We start from the raw sequence: 27,633 nt of genomic DNA, 5'->3' as shown, positions 1-27,633 counted from the left end.
GTCCTACAGCACTGGCAGATCATTACAAACGTAGTGGAATCCTCCTGAGCCAGTCTCCTCCCAATCCTGGGAATTTGCTGTTTGTGGCAGCAACCAGCTGGGATGCCCTTGCTCCCCGGAGAGGCTGACTCAGCTGTGCTGAGGAGGGCAGGAACTGCTCCCATGCACTTTGGGAATCTGAGGAGTTGGGATCTTGTGGAGCCAGCCTGGCTTGCAGCACGACACAGTGGCCAAGCCACAATGGCACTCCAGTCATTTACAAACACATTTAACTCGGGTTCAAACCTACAAACATAAAATAAAGCTGTGTTTTCTCTGAATCAGCTCACAGCTGCAGTGGCTGGCTCTCCCCGACCAGCAGGCAGCCATCACATTTGTCTTTGTCTGTGCAATGCCTTTCTATCCATGGATGGCAACAAAGAGGGGCTTTATATATCTTCATAGATCATTTACTCTCTCTGTTAGCTGGGAGCACAAAGACTGAGCTGCATTTGTCACACAGGTTGACAGGAAACACATGGATATAGGTATTCCTTGTTCCACACAGGCAGATGTGCTGCTGACAGAACTGGAGAAAAATCTATGGGTTGCTCTGATTCTTCATCCTCTCTGCATGTGGCAATTTGGTTTTATTGTGTAGAATACAGGAGGTTATTTAATTTCATAATATTTGTATTGGCTGCCTGTGTGTATTTAACATCTTGGGGACAGACTGGAAATGCTTTTTTTCATCTGATCTAGCCCTAAACCTGCAGAAAGGTGGTAGTTGCTCTAAAACCTGCAGAAAGGTGGTAGTTGCTCTATAGTGCAGAAGCTGTTGGAGGAAGTGCTTGGTTCCTTTTCCACACAGTGCTCTGTGCCTGTCCCAAAAAGACCTTGAGGTTTCCTGCTGTGAGTTCATTCAATGTTTGCAGTCTTTGGCCCCACAAGGAAAGCAGCTCAATTTTCCTGTGAAAAGGGGGCATATAAGACAGAGAAGGAGATAGATAACTTCAAACAGCATTATAACTGTGCAGCACACGAGAGCTGCAGATGCTCCTGAGGGAAAGGAAAGATCTTGGCTTGCAGATTGTGCCTCCACTCCAAAAAGGCTGCAGGGGCAGGGCACAGCAGCAATGCCCTGATCTGGTGTTTCCCTGCAGTTTGTGGGAAGAACAGGGCTGGTGGCCCACTGTGGCTCAAAGGCAAACTGGTCTGTGCTGTTAATGGTAGAAAGGTGTTGGGCTTTTCCTTTCAATTATCCACCTGTAATTTCATGTAAAATTGTAAGACGATTTAAAAGCACCAAGTGGATGCAGAAATTGCTGCGAGCAGCAGTGGTGCCTGAGTTGAGTGAACAGGTATCACTGTCAGTGATCATACATCCTGGCTGAAAGTGAACAGGTATCTCTAGGCTGGGGGTGTTACTGAGTTTAATAAGTGCTGTGATATTCTTTGGTCTTTCTTTGGGAAATTTTTATATTTCAGCTTGGTTTTTTTGCTTACAAGAGCAATTATAAGAAAACCATAAGCGCCGAGGTCAGATAACTGCCTTTAATTCCAAAGACACTTAGATGAAATTTCCAGTCAGATTGCACACTCAGTTCAGATAAATAGAGTGTATTCTTATCACTGCCTCTGTCTCTTATATTTTTCATCCCCTAATGCATCAGTAATTGAGTGTGAAATACATGTCACAATAGTATGAAAATACTTTACAGGATCACCTATATTCTCATCTCTTTGAAGTACATATTGCTAATGGAAGCACTAAGGGGTAAAATATTTAAGAATGGGAAAACTCCTCAGCAATTCCATTTTGCCATTAATTCAAAGCTGCCAGGACCTGATGAATACAGGGATAAGTGTAACCTGGATTTCCTGGATATAGTCCTCTCTAAAAATAAGGTTTGCACTGGACTATTCTAGGCTGATCTTAATCACATTCTGAACCCTTCCTAATAGAAATTTGACCAAACTCATTTTCCCATAGAAAATCCCGTGATCATATCAGCAAACACCATGTAGTGGATGAGAAGCCAACAACACAAGGCAAAGAGCACTTGTCCTCCACACCCTGTACATTATCTCTCCCTTTAGTAGGACTGAACAGAACATTTCTAGCAAAGAAAACTGCAAAACAGAACTTGGAAATACTTATTTGTGTTGGTGGCTCCTCTTGATGTAGGAAATCACATTAAGGACTGTCAGAAGCATAATTACCACAAAAAAGAACCTCTGCTGTCCTTCTACATCTGTGTTTCATTCAGTAGTGTTTAAGTGAGGTTTCTTTCCCTCCAGTTGTCTGTACTTTCCCATTGTGAAAACTTTCTGTGGTCCGAACAAAGGAAGAAATTAAATTGTAGGAAAGTGTTGAGGTTGTGTTGAAAGCCTTGTAATGTGAAAATTTCTGTCACAAAACGAAAGTCTGCAATATGCTATAAAACCCCCAAGCATCTTTATGCCTCTTGCATCTGCGTTGCACTTGCAGACATTTATCTTATTTGTCCTTCAAAAGCATCCAAGAATTAAGCTCTAATCCTGCTTTGTCTCCCTCCCTCTTTTTTTTCCCCCCACTGAACAGTGATGTTTTACAATATTTCAGATATTCTGAATAGTAAATGTCATTCAAGTTCTGAAAATCTAGAGGTAAAGCTCTTCCCTTTATTCCTTCCATTCCATATCTTGAATGATTGCTGTTCTCTAGATAATGAAGTCGTTACCCCATTTGGGATTTAAGGTACAATGACAATAAGACTTATGTCAGTATCAACAGCTTCACACTGGAAACCCCATGTGACTGAGGTTCTTTGGGCTTAAAAGAGAAATCTGCAAGAGAATCCTTTAGCCCTGTTAAGCCATAACAGGAGACAAAAAAACCCCACATATTTTACACTCAGCATGTTATTAATTGCAGTGCCATTTATAGGGGGATTGTTTAAAGAGCTTTTTCTCCTAAGTTTGAGAATATTGATGAGTTTTAAATATTAATTGACTGTAATAATTTGAATAGTGCACTGAGTTGCCATATATAGCCAGTTTGTTTCCAGTATAAAATGCCACTTATTTTAAGGTGAAGTTTTTGGATTGGTTTCGTTGTCTCAAGTAGTAGATGATGACAATATTATAGGAGTGTGTCTATATAATGACATTAAATTGCAAGTCTTTACCTTCTTCTGACTTCATGAAATAGTGCAGTATCTGTTTCTGATGCTTTTACTTGATACTTGGCAAAAGAAGTAATCTTAAACCATTGTTTTTCTCATATATGTGCTATTTTTTACAACTATAAGCTTTTTAAAAGTCTTTTTTTTAACCACAAATGTAGTAGAAAAATGTTTGAATTGTCTGTGCTTTTGACAGTGATGTTTTCATATAACTGCAGTGTGAGTTGTCAGCCAGTTTCGTGTCCAAAACCCAGCGAGAGACAGGCATTAGATTCTGTTACATGGAAAATAATCTTACCTACATCTGTAGTGATTTTTGACAGCTCAAGTTGGCATTTAAATCTTAGACACTTTGGTTCAGTTTTTAAAAATCTTAAAAACACAGAGGCACTCAACATGTAAAATCATATTTCTCAAGCTTTGAGAGATTGTTTTCCTTTGTCTTCCAGTCTGTTTCCAACTTATGGCTATGGTGTTGTTTAATATCATGTAATAAGGTACATAAAGAACATAAAGCCACTACTTTTTTTGGAGTCTTTGTCTTAGACTCTACATATTTTCAGGTGACCACTCAGGACAGTGTTCTTGGTTTTTTTAAGTTACTGATTTGTCCTTAAAAATGGTAAGAAACAGAAGGCATAGTGGACACAGATTAGGTTAGAAGTTGAAATATTCATAAATAAGGCAGAGTATCCTGCAAGAAGTTTAGACAATTTGCCTTGAGCTGGAGACATATTCAGTGTGGGTGAATAAATTTGTGTGATGCTAAAGAAAAGCTCTGGAAAAAGGGATAATTTGTATAAGGTGTGTTTTTTGTGTCCAGTCAAGGTCATTGGCTTCTTGGGACTAAAAAGTGTGAAAGCACCAAGCAAAAAGGTAACAAGCCATGGCCCAAAGAGCTCACAATTTAAATTTCTCAACGGGAATGGGGAGCACTGCCTGCTGTGTAACAGGGTGGGAAGGTGAAGCAGTGAAGTGAAGCAAAGCAGTGGCTCAGAGAACCATGTATTTTAATAGCTCTTCTCAACGTGGGCATATTGAAATTATAAAGGTAAAGCTCTAAAATGTTCATTTGGAGTCTGTCTACTCAGGCTTTGTCCCCCTCATGGGTTTTGTATAGCACTCAGAGGCAGAAGTAAATTAGGGTAGGGGATATAAAAAGGAGATCTGGAGTTCAGTACTGATTAAAATATTCATTAATGTGTGGGAAAATTCTCCCTGTTTTAAGTTTTTCAACTAAACAGAAGTCAGAGCTGTCCCTATATAAACAGGGAACTAAATGCCTTTCAACAGGTACAACAACAAAAATAAGATTAATTTAATTATGCAAGGAAATGTACTTTGGATCCTACTGTCACAAGATGTACTGCATAAATTCATGTCCCAGGGGACAAGAACTTCTGCAGTTCATCATTTGGAAGTTACAAAAGACAAAAAAAAAAAAAAATAAAGAAGGCCTGAGAGCATTTTTGGTTTACTGTGGCTGTGACACAGATATTTGCTCCTGCTAAGAGAAAACCAGTGCACTTTCCATGTAGCAGGCATTTTTTTTCTGGCATAATCCAAAAAAATCCTGTAAAAGCCATTGACATGGTTTCATTTAGAGCAGTGTTAAAAGTCCCCTTGAAACTATCTACATCCCTTTATTGGACTGGATAACAAAAGAACTGTTAGGCTGATTACAGGAAGGAAAATATCTCTGTTAAAGACATGTTTAAATAGCCTTGCTAGGCTTTTGATTAACAAAAGTCAAAGAACTACAAGAATATCTTTCAATTACATCACTGAAGAAAATACCAAAATAAGGCAATAAGTATTTGGGTTGAAATACTGGTACAGAAATAAATTCGTTTAATAAATTAAACTTGATTTTGGTAAAAAGCTTCTGACTGCCCAAAGAGAAAATGTGTCTTAAAAAAAAAAAAAAGGTAATAAAAGGGTAGCCACACAGACCCATGATGTTATTAGTGGCTTTAGACCTGTACTGCACAGGGTGAGCACCTTGGGCATTGCTTTGTAGCATCTTTGGGCATGAAGCAGGTCCTGTACACGTGTGTAGGAGCAGGCTGAGGTGGAGATGGGCTGGAACAGGCACAGGCAACACATCAAATCTTTCTGCTGGCCTGAACTCATATTTTATACCTCTCTCTCTCTTTTTTTTTTTTTTTTTCTTTTTTTTTTTTTTTTTCCTTTTTTTTTTTGCCTTTAGCAGAGCCAACAGCCCGGGGCAGTGCAGTTTCACAGCAGACTGTGGTCGCATTTGAAAATTGTGTGGCAAGTCCCATTTGGGTGAAGGGAAAGAATTAAAGATTACCTGAAGTTGCCCATAATTACTTGTGTTTTATTTTCCTCTGGAGATTCTATATGAAGAAGCAAAGCACAAACAGCCTGCTTGTACAAATCCAGCTGTTTCTCCCAAATCTACTGCTGTATTTAATTGGTAATATCTAGCTGTTTTTTCCTTATCATCGTTGGTGTTATCCCTATCTTTTACAGGCATTTATACCAATTTGATCAAATTACATGTATTTAGCAGGTGGTTTGTGTTTTACTGGAATGGGGGGACATAAAAGAACACTGAGACTCTCCTGCCTATTCAAAATGCTTTGGGTATATTTTTTTGGTATCCAACAAGTCTGTTTGTCATGGATTGACCTTCCTTTGACAGCAATTGTGCAGCTTCCTGGCTGCTGCTCTCTGCAAAAGAGCTGCTGCAAGGAGAAATCAGAAGCAGCTGACTGGCCTGTGGAAACACACGGGGGATGTCACCAGCAATGTCCCCCCTGGAGTGAGAAGCCCTAGTCAGTGTAGGTGTATTTTCCAAGCCAAACATCATTTACCTGCTCCAGGGCCCACGGTGACATCATAGCACAGGGCTTGGGGATGCTTTCAGGCAATTGTATTTTCACAGAACCATTAGTCAGGAGACCCTGATTCATCACAGGGGGCAGGAACACCACAATTACACAATTATCTGGTGATTTAAAAATGAAGCTGTTTAAATGTGAAGGCATGATACCAATGAGAGGCATTTAATCACACATGGAAACAGCTCCCCCAAGCCTTTAGCCCACTGCTCACTGCAGCATGGGCTTTGTTTTATCAGAGGGTCACATTTCTCTCACCCTTCCATCCAGAAAGTGACTGTGGCTGCCCATGAATTGTTGTAATCAGCACCACTTAGAAATGAGATGATGTGCTTAAATGGTGCAGAAAGAGTGATCATCCCCCAAAGCTGAACTTTAGACTTATTTTCCACAAACACCTTTGAATAATCAAGCAGTGACCATGCAGAGCACACTTTGCTGATGAACTCTGCACAGGCTTGGCTTTTCCCTGTCACTTGTCTCATACTCACACCCAGAGAGGGGTGGAATTTAAATGCTGAACCTGAAACAAAAATGCACCAGCTCCAAATTGGAACTGGGGTTTCTGCTCTACTTGGTATAAACACCACAGGTCTGGTCACCTGCACTAGGCTGACATCTTATTAGCATTGCTCTTATTAATATTATATTTTATAGAAATGTAATGACTGGGTATTATAAAATTATATTTATAGAAATGTAATGACCATTACTATTAATTACTATCAGATTTTATAGAAATGTAATGGTTTCTGTTTGTTGCTATTAATTAGTATTAATTACTGTTACATTTAATAGAAACGTAATAACTTATTTTATTATTACTATATAGTCCTAATTATTATTGTACTATCATAGTTGTTACATTTTATAGAAATGTAATTGAATTTGTAACTGTTAATTACTGTTACATTTTATGGAATTGCAGTGGTTTTTGGTTTTTACCATTAATTAGTATTAACTACTTACATATTTCTTAGAAAAAAAAAATAATATGACTGTTGTTTGCTATTAATCATTATTAATTACTAGTATTAGAACGATCTCATTAGTAATAATCAATGTGCAATCTGCCTCCCAGAGGGGATGTTCCACAAGCCAGGCTGAGGGAATGGGATTGGTACTGAGCTGCTGTAGCACCTTCTGGAATTAAGAAGGGCACAGTCCACACTGTCAGGAAGAAAGGATTCTTTTCCTGATGCATGAACCACGGCCAAGAAAGATTTCTTGCTTTATTGTGCTCAGTTTTACTAAGAAAACAAAACCAAAAACTTTCAGAATGGTCAGAAAACTGAAGCTTTTATAGCTTGCTACTCACCAGAATTTTCTGGTAGCTGCCTTATGTCTTCTCTCACACTGATTTGTTTTAATCATTAAATAGAAGTGATATTTTCTTTGGAGCTGGGGATATTTTTCTTCTCTCTGTGAGACAGGTTTGTGAAGAGAGTTAATATCTTTTATTAAAGAAACTGATGAAGTTAGAACAAAAAGAAGAATTGACCTTTCAGGCATACAAGCTGGCAGCAGTAACATTTTTATTGCATGTGCTTTTGTGGAGAAGGCCTAAAAGGGAGAGAAAGCCTCTGGAAAGTACCATAAACATGGATAAGAATGCCTTATTCAAATAACATTTCTCATATCTAGGCTGTCACTCAAGATTCTCCTTAGACTATGGATCCTTTTACAGGAAAGAAAACTGATTATCACTTCAGAATAGTTAGAAATTTACTGAAAGACATTATTTTACAGTGGTATTTAGTACAAAATTAACTTTTAAAAATCTACTATTATAATCTACTGTTATTTTATCTAAAAATACCATTGTTGCTTCTCCCTAATGCTTTTATGATCACAAATATCAGCTACAAAACCAGACCAATGAAGCTCCAGACAAATGCATGGCTGTTCTGACTGTCATCTCCCTCTTCCAGTGCTCCTGTGGATTTTGGGCTGTTTGATCCATTCACAAGTGAGAAAATGGAAGCATTAAAGATCTTTGCTCATCTGAGAAGGCAAGAGGAAGAAAAAGAGGAATGGCTGAGCAATAATAGCTCCCGAAAAAGTGCGATAGAGCTGTAAATGATTTGAAGATTTTAAGGCTGCTTTAGTGTAATAAAACTTGGAGGTTACCCACTTGCTGTGGGTGACACCATCATAATAATGCATTGCTAGGAAGTGTCTCATTCTCATCATTATTGGTCAATGATGTTAGCAGTCCTAACAACAGGTGTGGATTTGTACCCACCTTAGCACAGAGGGTGTTGTGTGAAGGACTGCATTGCTTTTGCAAAGGAGCCTTGGCTCTTTGTTGCCACGGAAAGAAAGACAAAAATCTGTTGAAAAGAAACGGTTTGAATAAAGTATACAAATGGCAAAAGAAAAATGGGAAGAAAAACCCAGCCTGTTTATTTATTTACTTTAAAGACAGAGTATTATGAATAAACTGACAGAGCAGGAGAAATACACAGTTTATAAGACAGCACTTCACATTTCTCTTGTGCTGTGTTTGCTTTCAGTCTCAGCTGCCTTCTTTCCCAAGCCAGTTCCTTTCCTTAGCTAGAATTGCATTGTGCACTATGTTCAGCTTTCTTTTTGTCTGAAAATCCCTTTAAGCTGAACATTAGAGCAGAAGGGGATTTTTTTCTTACCCCTTACATCCATTACATTTGTTCCAGCCTACATAAGCACAACCATTAAAACAAAAAATGGCTAAAGAGGCACAGAGCAGATCCACCAGGGTATAAGTCTGTGTCTTAGACTCTGTTCAGGAGAGAAGACCTGTGCTAGCCCTCCACTATTTTCTTATTAATACTCTTTTTGTGTTCACCATTTAATCCCAGGTAATCCCAGGCAGAGTTTTCATCTTGGGGCTTTGCTTTCTTTCTGTGTGCAGAGGACTTTGGCTCAGTTACATGAAATCATGTGGCTAGAGGACAAATTACTGACTGCTTTATGCACATCTGCCTTGAGTTACAAGTAATAAAAGCAATTACAAATTATGAACACAGATAATTCCTAGAATAAATCTGACATTTTTACAACTACCACACCTCGCTACCCAAGAGACAAGGGTTTTATGATATGGCACTATCAAATATGCTTAGCTTTATGAAACAGTCAAATACTCTCATTTTTTATTTACATGGAGCTTGCAGTAAAAGGAGCTCTAATATGGGAGCAACCCTCAGGACTTAATCATCTTCTGCCTTACTCTTTTAAAGTTTTCATGGAGCTGATATCATTTGTACATTGCAAGCTATCCAATGAAAAGTACTGGCACTAAAACTTTCAGAACAAGGTCCATGTGCTAACATTTATAAGGATGTACCTGAAGAGCTGTCCAGCTTTCCAGTGAGCTGCAATAAGTTTCAGTCCCTCCCTCTGTAAGCATCGATGTATTCACTTCTCTTTCTTCTCTTTCTGGTCCTGCTGCTGTTCAGACACAAACCTCCTCTCAAAACATCAGTCCCATTACCCACACCACACCTTAGGCTGCTTCCAGGAAATCAGCTCCATAGGGAACTTCAGTAAGAGATAGTCTAATGCTGTTTTAATTCTTTCTGTGGTGATTTATTCTCCAAGATGGATCAGATTTCAGATCAATTCCCAGGGCATGACAAATGCTTTCTGGATGTGTGGTAACTTGACCTTCAAAAGGTTTCTCTTCCTGCATTAGAAGCATTACATGTATGCTGCCAGAGCCGTGTGTTTTGTTGTTCCTGGATGCCTAAATACACATTAGAAATTTTTTAGACAGAAAAAGAAGAGAAACAAGAAAGCAATGGTCCCACTTAGTGGATGAGGATGGTCAAAGTTCACCAAAGTCTAAAGAAACACCTTTATTAACCTTGGCAGGATGCAGATCACACCCAGACTGATTAATGGATCATATAAGGTCCCACTAGAAATATTTTCTAAAGATAATATTTGAAATCAGATTTTTCAAATCCTAATCTGTTAGTACAAGCCCTCTTCCAAAACTCACTTGAACTCTGACCACCCAGTGTGGCTTCCCAATTTTATGAGTTAGGAAATGACTGACTTAACAAGAGGGGCACCTCCCCAGGGCCATTCAGAGTTGGAAGAAAAGAGTAACGTGGCATGAAAAGCAGGCAGTGAAACGAGACCTGAATAACCTGTAGAATTTGGATGCATGGTTATAAAAGAATTGGGATCTTTTTTTATTGTTACAGTAAAGGATTTTGACACTTCAATCATGGTAATCAGAAACTTTTAAGTTTATTTAGATCCTGCTCCCTTCTGCTAAATAGCGTGAGAGTGATAACAATGCAGAACTTCTCCTGGGTTATAGACAAGGATCAGCAGGGAAAAAAGCCAAGGAAAAAAAAGGAAATCATTCTATACTGAAACGATTCAATAACACTGAAAAGGTAAGTGGCACATGCTTATTTTTGTCTTAGGAAGCCACTATAGATGAAAATGATAACCATTTTAACTGCAATAATGCTGAGAACAGGAGTAACACCCACAGAGATAAGTGGCTGCAGCAATCTCCTCCAATTACAGGCCAGCTGTTCTGTTCAGCACAGCTCCACAGAAGATTAAAACCACAGGCTGGAAGGTAGAAGAAAGAAACCAGATTTAAAATCTCAGGAGTGCATCACTGACCAGTCACACCAGCCTGAGTTCTGAAGCAGTACTTGGCAAATCCGAGTCTCCTGCAGCACAGGTGGTCTGGGGATTTAGTGCTTTGTTTCAAAGGAGCCCTTTGAACGGGGGCTGACAGTTTATCTTTGTTTAGAAATAGAAGTAAATCACAAAAAACACGAGAGAAGTTCAAGCTGAACACAGTCATAAAATAATTCCTAGGCACAAAAGCTTTTTCCTTAACACCGTGTAATTTGGTGACCGAGATCCCACCATCCCCAGGAGCTGGCATTGCTTTTTAGAATTCCCATCAGGGCAGCAGTACCTACAGAGCCAGTTGTTCATGTGGAGGATGCTGGGCAGCTCCAGCCATGATATTGTTCCATTTATAGCACTTTACAGCTGGTTATGGCCACTGAACAGCTCAAACCTGTAAACCAGAAGCACACACCATCCAGTCAGTCAGAGAATTCACATCTCAATGACCACAGGAAGGGACATCCTCCTGCACCTGAGTGTCAGGGATTTTAATACTAACAGAGGCAGCATGTAAAAAAATTCCCTCGGCTGAGTTAAAGCTGAGGGGTTTGTTTGAACACTTTCCTCCAGCTCCCCACATGTGCTTCCAGCAGGGCCATGGGGTGGGAAGGAAGGCAGGAATGCTTTGAAAGGAAAACCATTGGCAAGATGAGGACCAGGATAATCACAGGCCTCATTCTCACTGTAAATCAATCCCACATTCACAGCCTCTCCTGTGAACAGCAGTGAAAATGACTTAGGAAAAATCAAGTGGCACATGATGCCCATTAATTTCAGTTTAAAGAGCTGTGTTACATTTTGGCAGTAGCTCCAGTTTCTAAGATAGGAATATCATTCACTAGCACTTGTCTGGTACGTGTTTGTACACTTCAAGAATCTCATTTAACTTCAGTCCTTGCTGAAAGGAATGTGTTTTAGTCAGATGGAATTTTACTAGACTTCAAATAATCACCATATTTATAACCTACACTATTTTTCTACAAAAAATACATTTTTTGTTTTTTGTGACCACAAAATCTATCCTCACTCTCATTCTCTAAGATGCACTCAAGTCCCTGAGGAAAAAAAAATTGTCTAGGATTATGGATCTCTGAAGGTAGAAGTGAATTCCCAGACATGTGGATACTTTCCTATCATCAGCCATTGACACTGACCAGCTCACAGTGTTTGTCACAAGGCAACTACTGTGCACTTCCAGGAATTTCTAAGGCTAGGAATTTCAGGAAAACATCTCCAAAATGCAAAATTCTCTGCTACATGAGAACCTCAAAAGCAGCTGTGACAATTCAAACCATGCCTTGGGTTTTAGCTTTTATATCACTGTGTGGATGGACACAATTATTCCAGCCACAGCAAATGCACCAGCTTTGATTTCAGCAGTTTTCACAGGGATGAACCATATTGTATAAACAAGTTCTCAATATGTTGGAGCAGAGAGTGCCATGGACACAATCCCACACAAACTGGAGACACTCACACCAAGGTTCACAGCTCCTGGCTCCCTGCTAGTGAATCAGCAAAGGCAAAGCCCAGCAAATAAATAAACCAAAAGCAAAGTGCTCTTCCCACTCCTTTTCAAAATAATTTTGCCTGGCTGCAGCTCCCTCTCCATGCTAGACTTCCACCACAGATCAGTGCTTTGTCATTTTGTCACCATTTGAAGCGCTGTCATTTTAAATTACATGACACTCACAAGGAAAGTACCTGATGTGTCCAAATGATGAACCACCATCTCCTGCCAAAAACAATAAAGTGGCAACACTTATTTTCTGCTGGGTAAACCTCTTCATTTCTGTATTACAGAAGACTTCTTTCAAAGCTGAAAAATGGCATGTTAGCAACCCCAGAATATTTGCAATCTTGAAATCCTCCCCTTTCTGTGCTCTGCCAGGTCTGAAAATCTGATGGGAGTGGAACTGCTGAAAGTTTTAATGTTGATATTCTTTCCAGCACTTGCTTCCAAGTCATTCATGGCTATTTAGCACATACCTCACAGAAGTGTGCAGGGCACCATCTGCAAACGTGGTACAGATTATACAGGCTGCAAACAACCAGGTGTTTGTCTCATCATCCCACTGACCATTTGAGAGATGTCTGGAACAGCAGCCCATCTTCTGTGGGGAAAAAAAGAACACCACACTGCAAGCAGGCTTGGTCCCAGGGACTCCTAAAAGTGGGGAATGAGGAACATGTGCTCCAAGTGTAGGCAAAGGGCATGATTTCATCCCAGAGCATAAAAATCTTAAAAGCATACTATTGGGTCAGGCTGAAGCAAACACACAAAACCACTGAAATATTCAAGTGCTCATTAGCATAAATGCAAACTAGAGTGAAACACTTAAAAAACTGATAGTGCCAGGGGATTTTACAGGCATTACGACAAGATTTTGTTTCATCCAAGCTTTTCTTATATCATTATTATCTGAATATGCAACACGTCCTTGAGTTATTTATCTTTTTTTTTTAAATGGTGTTAAAATGCTTTTGCTTAACATACACTTATAAATCCTTCTACATCAGATAAGCAGAGCTTTGTTACATGTGTTGCAGGATAAATAAATAAATTTATTTTTTGTTAATTATGCCAAATTTCCTCTGCAGCTTGTGTGGCTGCACGTGAAGGTGGTGGAAGCAGTCACAGGGAAGGCAGGATGCCCTGATCCTGTGCCAGGATCCATGCTGAACATGATGCCTGGAAAACACAAACTGCCCCTGTGCCCCTCGTTACAGGTCAGAGATGTGTCTTCCTTGGGGACCATGACCACGAGCTCCCTTCTGTCCTAGAAGATGTAAATTCAGATTTTTGGGTGGGTAATTTTGTGAATGGCCCTTCCAGCTAGAGCTGTTGAGCACAAGGAATGGTTATCTATTCTTTCTCTGTTCAATTCAGTGTATGTGAACTAGTTCAGCTACAAGAGATCACTTCAGACAAAAATCTGAATATGTAAATTATAAAAAAAACCCAAAAAACAACAAACCAAAATTGTGGGCATTTGTCTATCATAGTATACAGTTTGGTTTGGAAAAAAGATCCAAGGAGATCTACTCTGAAAGGATTTGCACAATTTATAATCCTTCAAGCGGTCACTTCTAAAAAATACCTTCATTTTTTTCCCTCTTCTGCTTTGTAAAGGGGCACATCCTGCTAATTTTGGAAAGGTGAATGTGGCATTTCACAGTCACCAGATGAACAAGGTGACAGACAGCACTTGCAGTCCCAGAGTTTCTGATGGAGCTTCCCCTGGAGATGGTTCTCCACATCACTTCACCAGCTGGGGGGTTTTCCTCTTCCAAAAGCCTTCAGCATCTAAGCTGCAAAAATAGATGAAAGCATAAAAAATAATTAAAAAAAATAAAACTGAGGCAGGATCCCGACTGAATTCAAATTTCTAGACATCCTTTATTATAATTTCTAATTTCCCACACTGCAAAGCCGAAACATTTTGGGGTTTTTTTAACATCTGGTATTTCTTTAACTCAGCTTCCAGAAGTAATTCATTTAAGAGGAATTAATGTTTATGAGGGTTGCCCTTAAAGCAGGACACTTGGTTTTCTACTCAGCATTACTGTCACCATGGCTTTCACCAGAGTAAACAAGAAGCTTTCTGCAGCTTTGTGGAGTCTTTCAGAATTAGCAGTTAAATAACATACATTAAAAAAAAAGATGGTTTAAAATTTACAGCAGTGGTGAAACAAGCAATATTTTTCCTGTTTCCAGTTCATTCAGCAGAATAATAATAAAAAAAAAAAAAGCCCCAAACAACATAACTTACTGGACTTCAGTCAGGAAAGAGAAAATAATTTCTTCCACCAATCCCAGATCAGAATCAGTTTATTGGAGACTTAAAGATGCTTTAGGAACAACAACAAAAAAAAAAATAAAAATTGAGTAATAAGTTTTGAACAAGTTTTGAATTGCATTCCCTTTAATGTATGTGTGTGTGGGTGGGGGTTTATGCCTAGTCAGGAAAGCAGAAAGTAATGACTGTTTCATGACTTCACTAGAGCATCTTCAAACACTAATTTTCCAATTGACAATTTTTTAAAAATATTTTTTAAAATCAAATCTTAATCCAACTAAAAGCATGTTTCCTTGAAATGCACACTGCTCCTTTACTAAAGAAACATGCACTAAGATAACCCAAATAAAGCCTGCCAGAACACCACATGAAACAGTAAAACCTCGAGCATCCTCAGAACAGCTGGGGAAGGGTTATTGACACAGAGCCACAGGATTTGTTCGTGGAATCAGGGAATAAAGAGAGGTGAAAAGAAGTGGCTGCAAAAGTGCTTGGGTGGAGTGTTCTACTGAAACCTCAGCTTCTCCATAGGAAAAATTGACATAAACACCTTTATTCATTTCACCATAGTCCAAGCAGAATCTAAGGGCACACACATAAAACTGAAAAGTCCTAATACAATTCTGAATTTTTTATTTTTTTTGCAATGGCTCACTGATCAGGCAACTAAGAAAGCTCCTTCTATGAAGGGAGCCAGGAAAGCCATATGAACTGGTTTAAGGGGTTTTTCAATGAAATTTTAACAGTTATCAGCAATTTACTTTTCCCTCAAACAGAATGTATAAAAAGGCTTTCCCTCTAAAAGGTTTCCATACATGTAAATAGTGACCTAAATGTAAGCATATTCATGACTTTCTAAAGTTTGAATGAATTACCAAGCTGTATCTTTACATTTTTCATTTTGAAGCTATAAAAAGATATTTTGTAGCTTTTCACACTATCTCTATGCCTGAAGATGTCTGCACAGAAGATCTCTCTGCACAGAAGCGAAATTTGAGAGATCTGGGATGAATTTTAGACAGTTCTCCAATACTGAGATACTTCTGCATTCACACATAAATAGTGTGACACTTCAAATGCCACCAGAACTGACTGGAACGGAGCAGGAAGAAACAAGAAATTCAGATGCAATAACTTTGGGTTTTGTTTTTTTTTTTACTTAGATATCATACCAAGATTAGCACACATTTCAGATGATAAAAAACCACTTCTAGCCCAGAACCCCAAGCTTATGTGTTAAGTTTCACTTTTTAAAAGGTAAAGAATCCCCAGTCAAATATATCAAAGAGTAATATAAATAATTTAACTCTCTACTGCATGTAGTTTCACTTGCAATATCCTCCTGTATTGTTTCCAGAAGTTAGATAAGATAGAGAAAAATTAAACTTGCCTTTTGTCTCTTTGGACTGCTCTGCTCATTTCATCATTTTTGAAAGATTATAGATTTCAGCATGGTATGTCATTAGAATTGGTCCATAAATCAGAATATGTCATACTCTTCCCTGAAAAATTAGAGGCCTTTTCACCATCCCTCCTTTTAGCTAACAATAAACTATTCACGTAACAGCAATTAAATCCCATCTCTGTTGTCATCTTGATAAATTAAACAACTTCACTTACTTCAGCTTATCAGTAAAAAGAGCTTTCTGTGGCTTTGAAAATGTGCCTGTGGTTTTTTCCTTGTTCTTGGACTTTTTATTTCCAAAACGGGGATATCAAAGCAAGTCTGAGCATTTCAGTAGCAGAGCATTAAGACACACACTGATTTTTGATTTTGCCATCCCTGTTAGATAGCAGAGAGGAGGAATACTGTAACAGGTCTGGAAGGAAAATTCTCAGGCTGAAAAATATTATGCAGCACAAAAGCTTGTACAGCTATTACAAATTCAAAGTCCACTTGAATTTACTATATTTTCGTGTCCTTTATCTACCTCTCTCATTTATCAACTTTGCCTTGCTTTCTGTTTCTGTGTATGAACCACTTGGTCTGGTTTACCAGAGAATTTATGTGAGTTACTGTTGAAAGGAAATAGTAAAAATAATAAAATACTAATAAAAACCAAAAAAAAAATGACTATAGTAAAATATAAGCTTGAAATTGTAATTCAAGTCACGCTCACCAGGTAGTCCATTAACATTTTCTAAGCTGACAAGATACTGCTGCTTTTACAAAGGATTTTACTAGGATTGATTTAAAACTCTGCTGACTGAGCTGGTATTCACTACTCACTCAAACCCACTCTAGAGATATAACTGGCATGTTAGATTTAGTATCTTCAGATAAAAAGCAGAGAGCAAATGATTTTATTGTTGGCATAACCATCACACCACTGACATTTTCCATTACAACATTACAAATTTAGCTGAGGAGAAGAATTGACAGAGGAGAATAATAACTGATTTCTTTCTTCCAACTGAGTACTCTTGCCTTTAAAGAATTAATGCATCTCAGTTTTAAATGATATACAATTAATGGAGAAAGGTCCCTAGTTTTTGTATTTGGAATGTTTTTGGAACCAGAATGCCATGGATATTAAAGGCTCAGATTGGACACTCACTGCTGGAGGGTCAGCACAGCAGCACAAAATGTCCTTCCACCCCCTTTTTAAGCTGCAGGGCCATTCCTCTCTTGCTGTAAGTTATCTCTAGGTGTTTACCAGCCATTAACCTAAAAGTGGCTGTAATTTCTGAGCCTGTAATTAGCAATGGTGACTAAACCCGATCAGGCACCATCCTGTCAGCTGCCTGGGATTACAGATGCAAGGCACCTCTGCCTCTCTCCAGTCATGACAATTCATTAGTTCTGCTGTTTGAGAGCAGCTGTACCATTTGCAAGGTAATTTATTCAGATTCCATCAAAATTATTGCTGGAACGTGGGAAGAGGAGTGATTTGATGAGGCTGTGTATTTACTGTCAGATCACACAGGTTGGATCTGTGGTCAGAAGTGATGGGAGATTATGTTTCATGAGAAATAGGACCCTTTTATAGGCAAAGGTTTAATGAATTCCATAAGCCAAAGGACAGAATGCTTTAACATGTCAGTCTTATCTCACTCACAGTGTTATAAACACCCCTAAAGTTGTACACATGAAATTCATCAAAATTTTACCTTTCTGTTACAGCTTATTGAAGCATTCTTCTAAAAAGCCTCTGATTTATTCAAAGCTGATCAAAGTATGAGAACATATAAATGCTCTGCTTGATTAGTGAGTAGAGTGGGACAAGTAAAATTCAGCAAACTTAATTGCCAAGCTAAAACAGAGGAATTTCGAATTTAGGGATTTAATTTGTGCTCAGAGAAATAACATCAATGTGTGTCTTCTGAAGAGACGTGGGACAAACCCACAACACTTGGAAAACTCCGTGTAACTTGTGTCTCTTCTCCAGCCCCAGTGAGAACACCCAGCCCTACACATGGCAGGGCTTGGGGAGGAAGAAATAGGAGTGGGCTTCAAACCACACCACTCCCTGGAACTTTCATTTGATTTCCCATTGATACTACACCAGCACTCCAAGCTGGACCCAAAATAAATCTGTAACTTCAATAAAACATCTGACTTTTGTTTCATTGGAGTAACATTTGCCATATTTCTTTCATATATACATTGCTCTAGCCATGGCCTGACTGGAACTGAGGATGCTCAGCTGTTTATGATGCCAAGTTTTCCTATGGATTTGACTTAGCCTCTCACCCAGCTTGAGCATTCAAATATATCCATGCATGGAGTACACTGATATGTTTCCAGCAATGAAATGTCAAAAACACTGACAACCTGTTCATGGTCTTAAATCCAATATCCTGTGGCCTCACTGACTCCTGGATTTTAATTTGCTATCCCAGTGCACAGTAATTTCTGGTTATCTCTGTCACAGTCTTAAGCACATCTCAAGATGAAATTTTGGCAGGTTGTCATGTTTGTTAAGAACAGGTGCCCTGACTTTTTGCAGCTGGTTATTTTTTTTTCTATCTGTTCTTTGAAACTGGGCTCTGTGTGTGTGTGAATGTATCATCTCTGACCATCTGAATATGTAGATCTTTTAATCCCCATTTTTACACATACATGCACAGACATTAATTTTAATCAGGGGAAGCTAAGATGAAATACCAATAAAAGAGGAGTTGTTAGGCATGACATTTCATTTATGGATGTAGCTGAGAAGATTAATGTCTGAGCCAGCAGCCTGTCCATTACCCCCTTCCACTGAGGAGTAACATCATGTGTAACAACTCACTCCTCACTGATCACCAGGAATTCTCACTGCCACATCATTCTCTTGCCCTCAATTTGCCTATGCAGCACTATTAATTAAACCATGGAGACCAGATAATCTTCAGTGAGGAGTTCTGCATGATCCCTTTTCAGGGCACATGAGTACGTGTACATTTGTGCATTTTCTCTTGATTAATATTTTAAATTTCTTTAATGTGTGACTTACCTGAAGGAAGGTCAACTCGCCAGGACTCTGCTCGCTGAAAGAAAAATTCAAAGCAAAGGAATGCACCTGTAAGCTGGATTCAACTAAAAGATTGAATTAATTTCCTTTGAGCACTTTATGTGGCAAGGGGTCACATAAAAGTCTAATTTTTTTTGTTTGAAAGTTTAAAGTTTGGTCCCATTTTATAGCAGAGTTTTCCCTTCATAATACAGAAAGCTCCTTTTGGCTGAGCACACTGAGAAAAATTATAAACTCATTCTTACCACCAGTTCACCTGGCCCAGTAACGAGAAGAGAATTGAGAAACAAATGCTGAGTGAAAATAAAGTGAATTTTATGGAAAATACCGTATGGATAGCTTAGATGATACATGATTTTACAAATAATTATCCATCATCTGGAGAGAGTACAGAATAACATAGCACAGGCATTGAATGGAAGCAGTTATAGCTGAAACACCTTCCTTCCAAGCAGCTCTCCTCTCCTGAAACCATTCTGTAAATTCCATAAGGATGGCTTATGGAAGCCAGAGAGCCCAGCAGCTCTGATTAAAAACCAGTGTGGCAATGAGGAAATGTGTTAGCAGGAGCTTCATTTGTTTTGATTACCAGACATTGGCCTTAACATGTGTACAGGTAGGAGAAAATCAAACCAAATCAGCAGATTGGGTAGAGAACAACTTATTGCTCCCCACCCCTCCACATTCGGGCACCTAAAAATAAATCTATTAAAGTAGAAGAGATTAATCTATTAAAGGAGAAGAGAAAGAGAAAAATTAGAGGAATCAAACAGAACACTTTGATTGGAAGGGACCTTAAAGCTCATCTGATGCCAATCTCCTGCTATGGGCAGGGACACCTTCCACTAGACCAGGTCACTCAAATTTCTATTCAAGGTGGCCTTGAACACTTGCAAGAATCCACAACTCTCTGGGCAATCTGTGCCAGTGCTCCACTACTCTCTGAATAAAGAATTTCTTCCAAATATCTAATCTGAACCTGCCTTTTCTCATTTTAAAGTCATTACTCCTTGTAGGAGAAGGGAGAATATTGCTGAAAGTATAAGCAGATTTGTTTCCAGACATCATTTCCAGAATGATTATTCTACAACTGAGTTAGGAATTGATCCTTAGTGTCTTGGTTCCTTTTTATTCTCCAACCTCTCTATTCATACTGCTAAATTAATTTCTTGCTTCTAATATGAAATAAGAAAACACACTTTTTAGGGGAAAAATAATTATAGATCAAGTACAACACTTGGAAATGAAGAAAAATCCATTTTATGTTAATGCCTTTTAAACAGAGTGATATCTTTGAATTTTACCTCATGTGAGCATTTTAACTGACTTATAAAAAAAAAAGAAAAAAATAAAGCACTGCTTAAGTTACCTAGCACATAGGGATATCCTTAAGAAAAGTATTTATTTGCACACCAGATTAGAGAGTAAACAAAGGCTAAACAGATTATGACATGATACCTGTGTGTGTGAAAAAGGGAATATTAAAAGAAGATTGTATTTTTTTTTCTCCAAGAATGCCAATAGATCCATGCCAATAGATTCATACCAATAGTTTTGATGCTGTCTTGTGTTTAAATAAAAATTCTGCTCTAAGTGCAGAGATCAAGGTTATATTTTTAAGAGGCCAGAGAAGGAATTCCTTGCATGTCCTAGGTGATCCCCTGAACAGTAATTGTGTACCAGCACAGGGAGTGTTATCCCTGTAGTCTGAGCTTCTCCACAATTTCACATGTGCATCATGTATACAGTGAGATGTGCAGGAAAAACACAATCCTTATGAACTCAAATCCATGATTCCTCTGAAATCCAGAGGTGTTAATATGTTCAGTCACTGTCAAGGGCTTATCTGTGGATACTGTTCAAAAGACAGTGAGAAAATCCAGTGTTCAAAATATAACAGGTTTTCTTTCACTATTCAGCAAGGAGTAAAAAGGCCATCCCTGCTTTTATCAAATGCTGCCTTTATTTCCAGCAATGTTTTCTGTATTTCAAGTACCTAAGTACTTCACAAAACACTTTACCACCATCTATCACGGATCAATATCACAAAACTTCCTGACACCCTTTACATTTTTCAGAATAGGGAGCTTCACACTAACTTGACTTGAGAAAGTGTTACTATCGAAAATCACTGGAGAATGATTGTGTTGACAGTGAAAAATCAGTTTTCTGAGCTTCCCTCTTCGAGGAAATGCACTGGCTGCCACCAGCAGGTATTTCAGCACACAGCTTTCCCCCCTCCTCACAGTCACATCCTTTCTGCAGCACCAAAATGTCACACACTTGGCAGACACGTTAACATCTGCCTCGTTTCTTGTTACTGGAATTGTCTCTGGTAACAAAAAAAAGAAACTCAAAGCCAATTTTTCCACAGGAGTAACTGTCATCACCTTGGACTTCACATGCACTGCATTTGGAAAATGCAGGGTAAAGGTGTCTGACATGTGGGTTGCTTCACTGTAAAAATCTCCTAATTTTGTCTGCCATGCCTATTGTGCTGAACAGAAAATGAGGTGCTGAAATAGAATTTGCTTGTTTGTGTACATGAGTCAACATGCTAAACTGCTCCCTGGAGCATTAAAGAGAAAAGAAAAATAATAATTCCAGGGAAGAAGCAATAGCAGAGGGAAACCAAAATAACATCAGAAGAACTTTACCTTTTAATATGCTTTATAAATTGATGCTCTACTGGAATTAAGAGACTAAGGAAATCTGCTCTCCACCTCGTGCCTGCACATAAGGATGAGCAGTTCAGATGTGGGGTGACCCTGCTGGGACTGTGCTGGCAGCATTCTGATCACAAACAAAAACCACATCCACCATTAAGTTTCCTACAGTTCAAGTAATGTGGCAGAAGCAAAGATGCAGTGATTCTCTTCAACATCCAATTTTCATATAAAGGGAACATCCATTACTTTTAACAGAACACTGGATAGACAGATCAGCACAATTACAAAATTAAGTCAGACTACCAACAACATCTGGTACTAGCTATCAGAGCTGTCCTTTAAAATAAATACCTGGAGATTAAATGCAAAGACCCAGCCCAGTGCAGTTTATGAAGTGTAATCAAAGCTCAGAGTGTGTGTGACTGATCCCCCTGCAGCACACTTCTACCTGCATCCATCCACGAGACAAGTTGTCCTGGTGCCTTTGGAGGACTCATTCTCAGAATTTTTAAAGAAATCTTCAAGTTCCAGAACTGGAAACTTATTCTTGTTTGAAAACATTGCATCAAGAGCCCTCACCCAAACCAAGCCCACAGCTTCTTATACATTACTTCTGTAAATTCACCTGCTGCCCCATTGCAGAGAACAGCACATCTGCAGCTCTGAGACACTCCCTGTATCCCCCTGCAGTCCCCACTGGGCTCTGAGATCCTTCAGGGGAAGGCTCACCTTCAAGTGTTATCCCTGAGCCAAGCCAGGATGCTTTTAAAGTTACCTCATTATGACCATTATTATTTCTACAGCTTCTTTCATGTAAGAATTACAAAGTACTTCAATAAACAATTCCAGTCAGTAAAAAAAGTAAGGAGGAATTTAATTTTTTTTTTTTTTTGTGCTAATCAAGCCATCAGGTCTCTTAAGGTGCAGGTGTCATTCTCATTCCTGCTATAGGCTTCCCGAGTGATTGTGAGGAAATTATTTGTGTTCTTTGTGCTTTAGCTCTCTATTCATTAAACTGAGATAACAGAACTTCCTTTCTCTGACCTTTTGAACATTTTCTCTGAAGTCTATTGTAAATTTTACTAGGCATGTACTGTGTCTTATCATGTGTAAATTCAGTATCTATTAAAACCTTCATTTCAGTTGGAACCTCAAACAACAGCTAGAGAAGAAATAATAACATACAGACATTGCAGATGGAATAAATCTGTAACTTATTAATTTCTTTTAAAATACAACGTGCTTCAGCTGGGAAGTTTTAAGATGAATGACAGTATAAAATAGATATTTTAATTCTGTTCTTTATATTGCCACATCTTACAGGCATCCAATATTAATGTGGAGATCTCTCTCAGAATATGAGATATTACTTCTAGCAACCAAAGTAGCATTGATTACCCCATGTATCCTTTTTAAGCCCTTCAGTTTATAGACTAAAAGTTATTTTTAAAACACAATCTTGAAGAAAGGGATCTTTGATAGAGCAGAAATTCTCTGAAACAAAGGCAGTAGACAATGAATATTTAACAGATGACCAACGATTATCTCAGGATTGATCTGATAAAAACAAAAACGAAAAAAAAAGAAGAAGGAAAAAAAACCACCCCTATAAATCAAAGCAAACAGAAACAAAACAGGGAGTCCTGACTGTGGTTAGAGGCGCACAGCACCACTTCTGACACAATTTTCTCGAGGCCAGGGCAGCAGAGGTGATTTCCTGACACCTTCCCTCCTCAGGTGTCTGAATCCCAATGCCAAGTCCCAGCATTCCTAGGAGCAGATGGAATATTCCCTTCACTGCCAGATTCTCACCAAAGAATAATGTTTAATACACACCAAGAAATGAACAAGGGTGGTGGCAAACCTCAGGCTGACCCTTGTCTTTAAGCACTTTATTTTGCTGAATTTCAGACTTAGTGACACACAGAAGGCCACTGGAAAGCTGCACCTTCAGGATCATGAACCTGATGGATTAAATATTCTTTGGCATTGACTTGCACTACTGAAGAAATAAAAATACTCTGAGTAGAACTAAGTCAGGAGGATGAAAAGTCATTTTTTTCTGAAAATAGTTCTTTCCTGTCCTACCCTGCTAAGCTTAATAAGGAAAATCATTTTTTTCTCCCCAGCTCTCCTCTCAGAAAATAAGAGTCATCATTTCCTTTGGCTTTGTTGCTCTTGTTTTCACCTTTGCCTGGAGTCAATCTTTAGATATAAAAAGCTTTTCAGATGCAACCACAGCAGTCAGCAGTGTCCACTATATAGTACAAAACCAGCTGCAGTAAATTGATTTCAGTATTATACTTATTTCTATTGTTTAATAAAAAGAAATATTTTCTCTGACCACTTTTCTTAAGGATAAAACACAGAGATAAAGAGCAAGGGGATGGCTTTGGCAATGCTGGGTTGTACCACACAGTCTTCAAGTGCTGGGCTTCAGATTTGTGGCTATTTAAAACTGAACTTTAAAATTATTTCTTCTAAAACATGAAGTAACTGAAAAAAGTTACCATTTCTCTTTCACCAGCAAGCACAAATTTCAGAAGAAATAAAAGGGATTCGAATTTCTGAATTACTACTTCTTTGTAAGGTAATACTTTTGCCCCAATTATTTCGTCTGGAAAATTACCTGATTTTTTTTTAAAGATCTGCTTCAAATTACAAGCTGCCTGCAATCAATACTTAGTTTAGAAGTACTTTATAAGGATGTGCTAAAAAGTCTTTTAATACTTTAGTATAATAAATCCTAGAACCACAGAATGATTTGGGTTGGAAGTGACCAAAGATCTTGCAGTTCCAACCCCTCTGCTGTGGGCAGGGATGCCAATAATGTTCATTAATGCCAGTAAAGTTCATTAATGTAACAGCAGAAGGTCTAATGTAGCTTTATACAACTGGCTGGTGTCTTCAGTATGGATCCTGCAAACTGCACAGTACTGAAATCCATAAATTGGAAAGACCTGCAAACATTTAAATAAAAAAAATAACCAGTAAAGATCCTATGGGCTTTAAAATAGAGGAATAATATAAGGTTTTCTGGGCAGAAAAAGCATCAATAATATGTAGATGGAAAAACATTATTCAAAGACAAGGCACTTGGGAAATAAATCTGTTCACATCTCTACATGCCTGTTATTCTGTTACAAAAATAATTGTCATCTATGTTGTCTCTAGGTGCCTCATAGAGTAAGGAAAATATAAAGATAATACTAAAATTAGAAACAACTACTACGAGTAATACATCCACTGTCTTTGTCACCAAAGGTGAAGTGACAAAACCACCTGCAGCTGCACATATCCCAGCCAGCCTGGCCTCCTCTCCCCTTCCTGAGAAAACACTTCACATCTAGCCAGCTTCTAGGAGGTAAAACCAAAAAACCACCAGGCACATCACTCATGGCCCATCACTCATTTCTCTTTTAACAATGGGAAATGTCCTTCAACCCAAACCAAGGGGACAGCAAATATCTGAAGAGGTCGGGGTTTTTTTTTTTGTTGTTTTTTTTTTTAATGTGGCTGATATCCTAATTAAAAGATCAGAGCTGCACAATGAGAGGTAGAACAGGTCTTGCACAAAAAACATGCAAGAAATTCAGCTTTAAGATACAAAACTCTTGAAGCATTAGAAAACCTGTGAAAAAAACCCCACCATACAAACAACTGAACAGGTAAATTAGTTAACTAAAAATCAAATAAGGGGTAACCCCCCAAGTTAGCACATTGGGAATGCCTGAGATTAGAGGTCTACTGGAAACAGTATTTTGGAAAAAGGAAAATGTTCTGGAAGTGTGCAAGATGGCCTAAGGCTGAGAACTGACAGCTAATTAGTTATAAACTTGTAAATGCATATGACAGCAAAGAATGGTATTGTGATTTTACACCCTATTAATAAAGACTTTTTTCTGTGGACATCACAGCTAATTAAATGTCTTCCATTGACAACTTCCATCAAACCCAAATTTACCATATTGTACCTGATGCAACCCAGACAGATACAGAAAAGACTGGAGAGAGTTCTGGGCAGAGAAAAAAAAAAAAAGCATTGCCAACTCCATGTGAAGGAACATTTAAAAAACTTTAATTAGGGGGGCTGGACAAGATGTGCCTTCAGCTTCAGTCTGTTATTTTGCAATTCTCAATTGTTCAGACAGTTCAAGAGACACAAAAAACAGACAGAAAATGCACAGCACAGACAGAAGGTGCATTTCACACACTAAAACTGTGCCTTGGGGTAGTGAAAGAGCCTGAAAAGACAGAGACAGCATTTGTGTGAGTGAATGCAGCACTGAGACAGGGCGCTGTGTCAGTCAGGGTAGTCCTGCACCCAACTGAGACTTACGTGGGGTCTGTTTGAAGGAAAAGTGTCAAAATTCAATTTAAAGATGTGTAGTTCTCGTTGGAACATCTTGAGGAAAATTCAGAAGATTTTTCTATGACTCACTCTCAATTAGGAGAGGGCAAATATTGCTTTGCCAGGATCAAGGGGCAGGAAATAAACATTTTCTCCATGTCTAAGCTCAGTTCATAACCAGCTCCTACAATCACAGGGGTCTGATCCCCATGCAAACCACTTTAAACCAGGCACATCTATTCCAAGAACTGACACGAGCACACAGTTAGGAATTCCACAGAATTTTCATGGCAAACTTAATCATTCCTTTGCCTTCTTTCCATATCCTGTCCTTGTTTCTCCTCATTGGGTGGGGAAAGGAAATAATCTGCTCAGGTACCATTGCATGCACTGAAGGAAATAAAACATTTCTGCACAGAATCCCACTTTGTTGCTAATCCACCTAGGGAGAGAATATCCCCCTTTTTTTTTTTTTTTTTTTCCATTATGAAGAAGAGAGATAAAGCAGAAAAAAACTTGCTAGCTATTTAAGCATTTGTCATGGCTGTAAAATATTTGTCCTTTGGGGATATTCCTGAATGGCTTGTCTTGGCAATAGTCTGGAACATGAGGGGACTTAGCTGCTCTGCAGTTTTCACATTTCTTTCCCAATTTCGCATTTAATTTCTAATTTTTTCCCCTGCAAAATCACAAAAACTAATCACGTGTTTAAAAAAAAAAAGTAATAATATGCTATGTATACTTAAATATATATATATATATATATGTATGAGCATATATATATACGTGTGTGTGTGTGCATATACATACAAAATAATTCACTTAGCAGTCAAACAAGTCTTCAACATCTTTGGCCAAAGGAAAGAAATGATAAAATCCAGTGATAATTGCCACTTCGAATGGAGGGGACACAGCCAATTAGCTCATTAACAACAGAGCAATCTGTAGAAAGGTTTTCAGGCATCACAGGTGGCAGAAGTGCAAACATCTACTTTCCTACAAGAAGCCCTTGTTTAATGAATATGAACCCATTTCATACAGATCTCTTTAGATTTCGCTGGACTGGGGGGATTTTCATGATCCACTCAGACATAAGAAACCCATATGTAAAACTGAAGTGATATCAGCTGACAATCTTATTTATAATGAAGGTTGCAGTATCATGTCAATATTAAGAAACTAATTTCTCACTCTATTTCCCCCCTGCAATTTTTTGAGATTTAACCGATCATTCCTGAGCTTTAATTTTGAGCTCTGCTGAACTGTTGTTGATGTTCCATTTAAAAAGAGGCAAAAAAAAATAAATAAATAAAAAGAAAGAAAGAAGAACATGTGTGAACTGGAGTCTTTCTCCTGCAGCCAAATGGTGCAACCTGATTCATCCTTCCAACCTTCCAAGGAGCCCTCAAATGGTGACTCACAATCTTTGGTGGATAAAGCAAAGAGATCAACACTAACCCTGATCTTTTCTTGACTAAAAAGCCACCATCATGAATGGAAAGTCTGTGTCCATGTTTGTAAATATTTCTTTGCACTTATATTTTACATATATTTTGCATGCTCGCAAGAAATGCATTTTGGCATTTCATCCTTCAAAGCAAGTTCTTGGGAGAATGTGATTAAGAAGTTGGAATTTGGAGAAGAAATAACACCTAGTTTTACCTGCTATATTTGCTTTGCAGTCTGAGAAAGATGC

At 38.4% G+C, this 27,633-nt stretch overlaps 1 protein-coding gene and 1 long non-coding RNA gene across 17 annotated transcripts in view; one reads left to right on the top strand and one right to left on the bottom strand.

Annotated features, from left to right (window-relative positions):
* The window catches only part of LOC148223148 (uncharacterized), a 130,080-nt gene extending 121,689 nt beyond the window's left edge, over positions 1-8,391 (top strand). Inside the window, exon 3 of the long non-coding RNA XR_015804772.1 lies at positions 7,945-8,391. This is a non-coding gene — a long non-coding RNA (uncharacterized LOC148223148). The remainder of the gene's footprint in view (positions 1-7,944) is intronic.
* Positions 8,392-8,417: 26 nt separating this feature from the next.
* Positions 8,418-27,633, bottom strand: part of LOC106863060 (uncharacterized) — a 65,025-nt gene continuing 45,809 nt past the window's right edge. For 5 of the 16 annotated variants that reach the window (XR_015804757.1, XR_015804764.1, XR_015804768.1 and 2 more), the window contains 7 exons: positions 18,900-18,933; positions 14,434-14,512; positions 13,762-13,972; positions 12,650-12,774; positions 10,951-11,051; positions 10,504-10,588; positions 8,418-9,740 (listed from right to left, as the gene is read on the bottom strand). Coding sequence is in view for 1 of the 16 variants with exons in the window: in XM_088167747.1 (XP_088023873.1) it covers positions 18,911-18,933 (23 nt within the window). In the remaining 15 variants the exon portion in view is untranslated. The other 11 variants (XR_015804758.1, XR_015804765.1, XR_015804760.1 and 8 more) reach the window with 8 other exon arrangements.

This window comes from Sturnus vulgaris, chromosome 7 (genome assembly GCF_052056855.1).
Source record: "Sturnus vulgaris isolate bStuVul1 chromosome 7, bStuVul1.hap1, whole genome shotgun sequence".
Classification (NCBI taxonomy): Eukaryota; Metazoa; Chordata; class Aves; order Passeriformes; family Sturnidae; genus Sturnus; species Sturnus vulgaris.
Note: the sequence above shows the minus strand (reverse complement) of the source record. Positions and strands in the feature narration are given on the sequence as shown.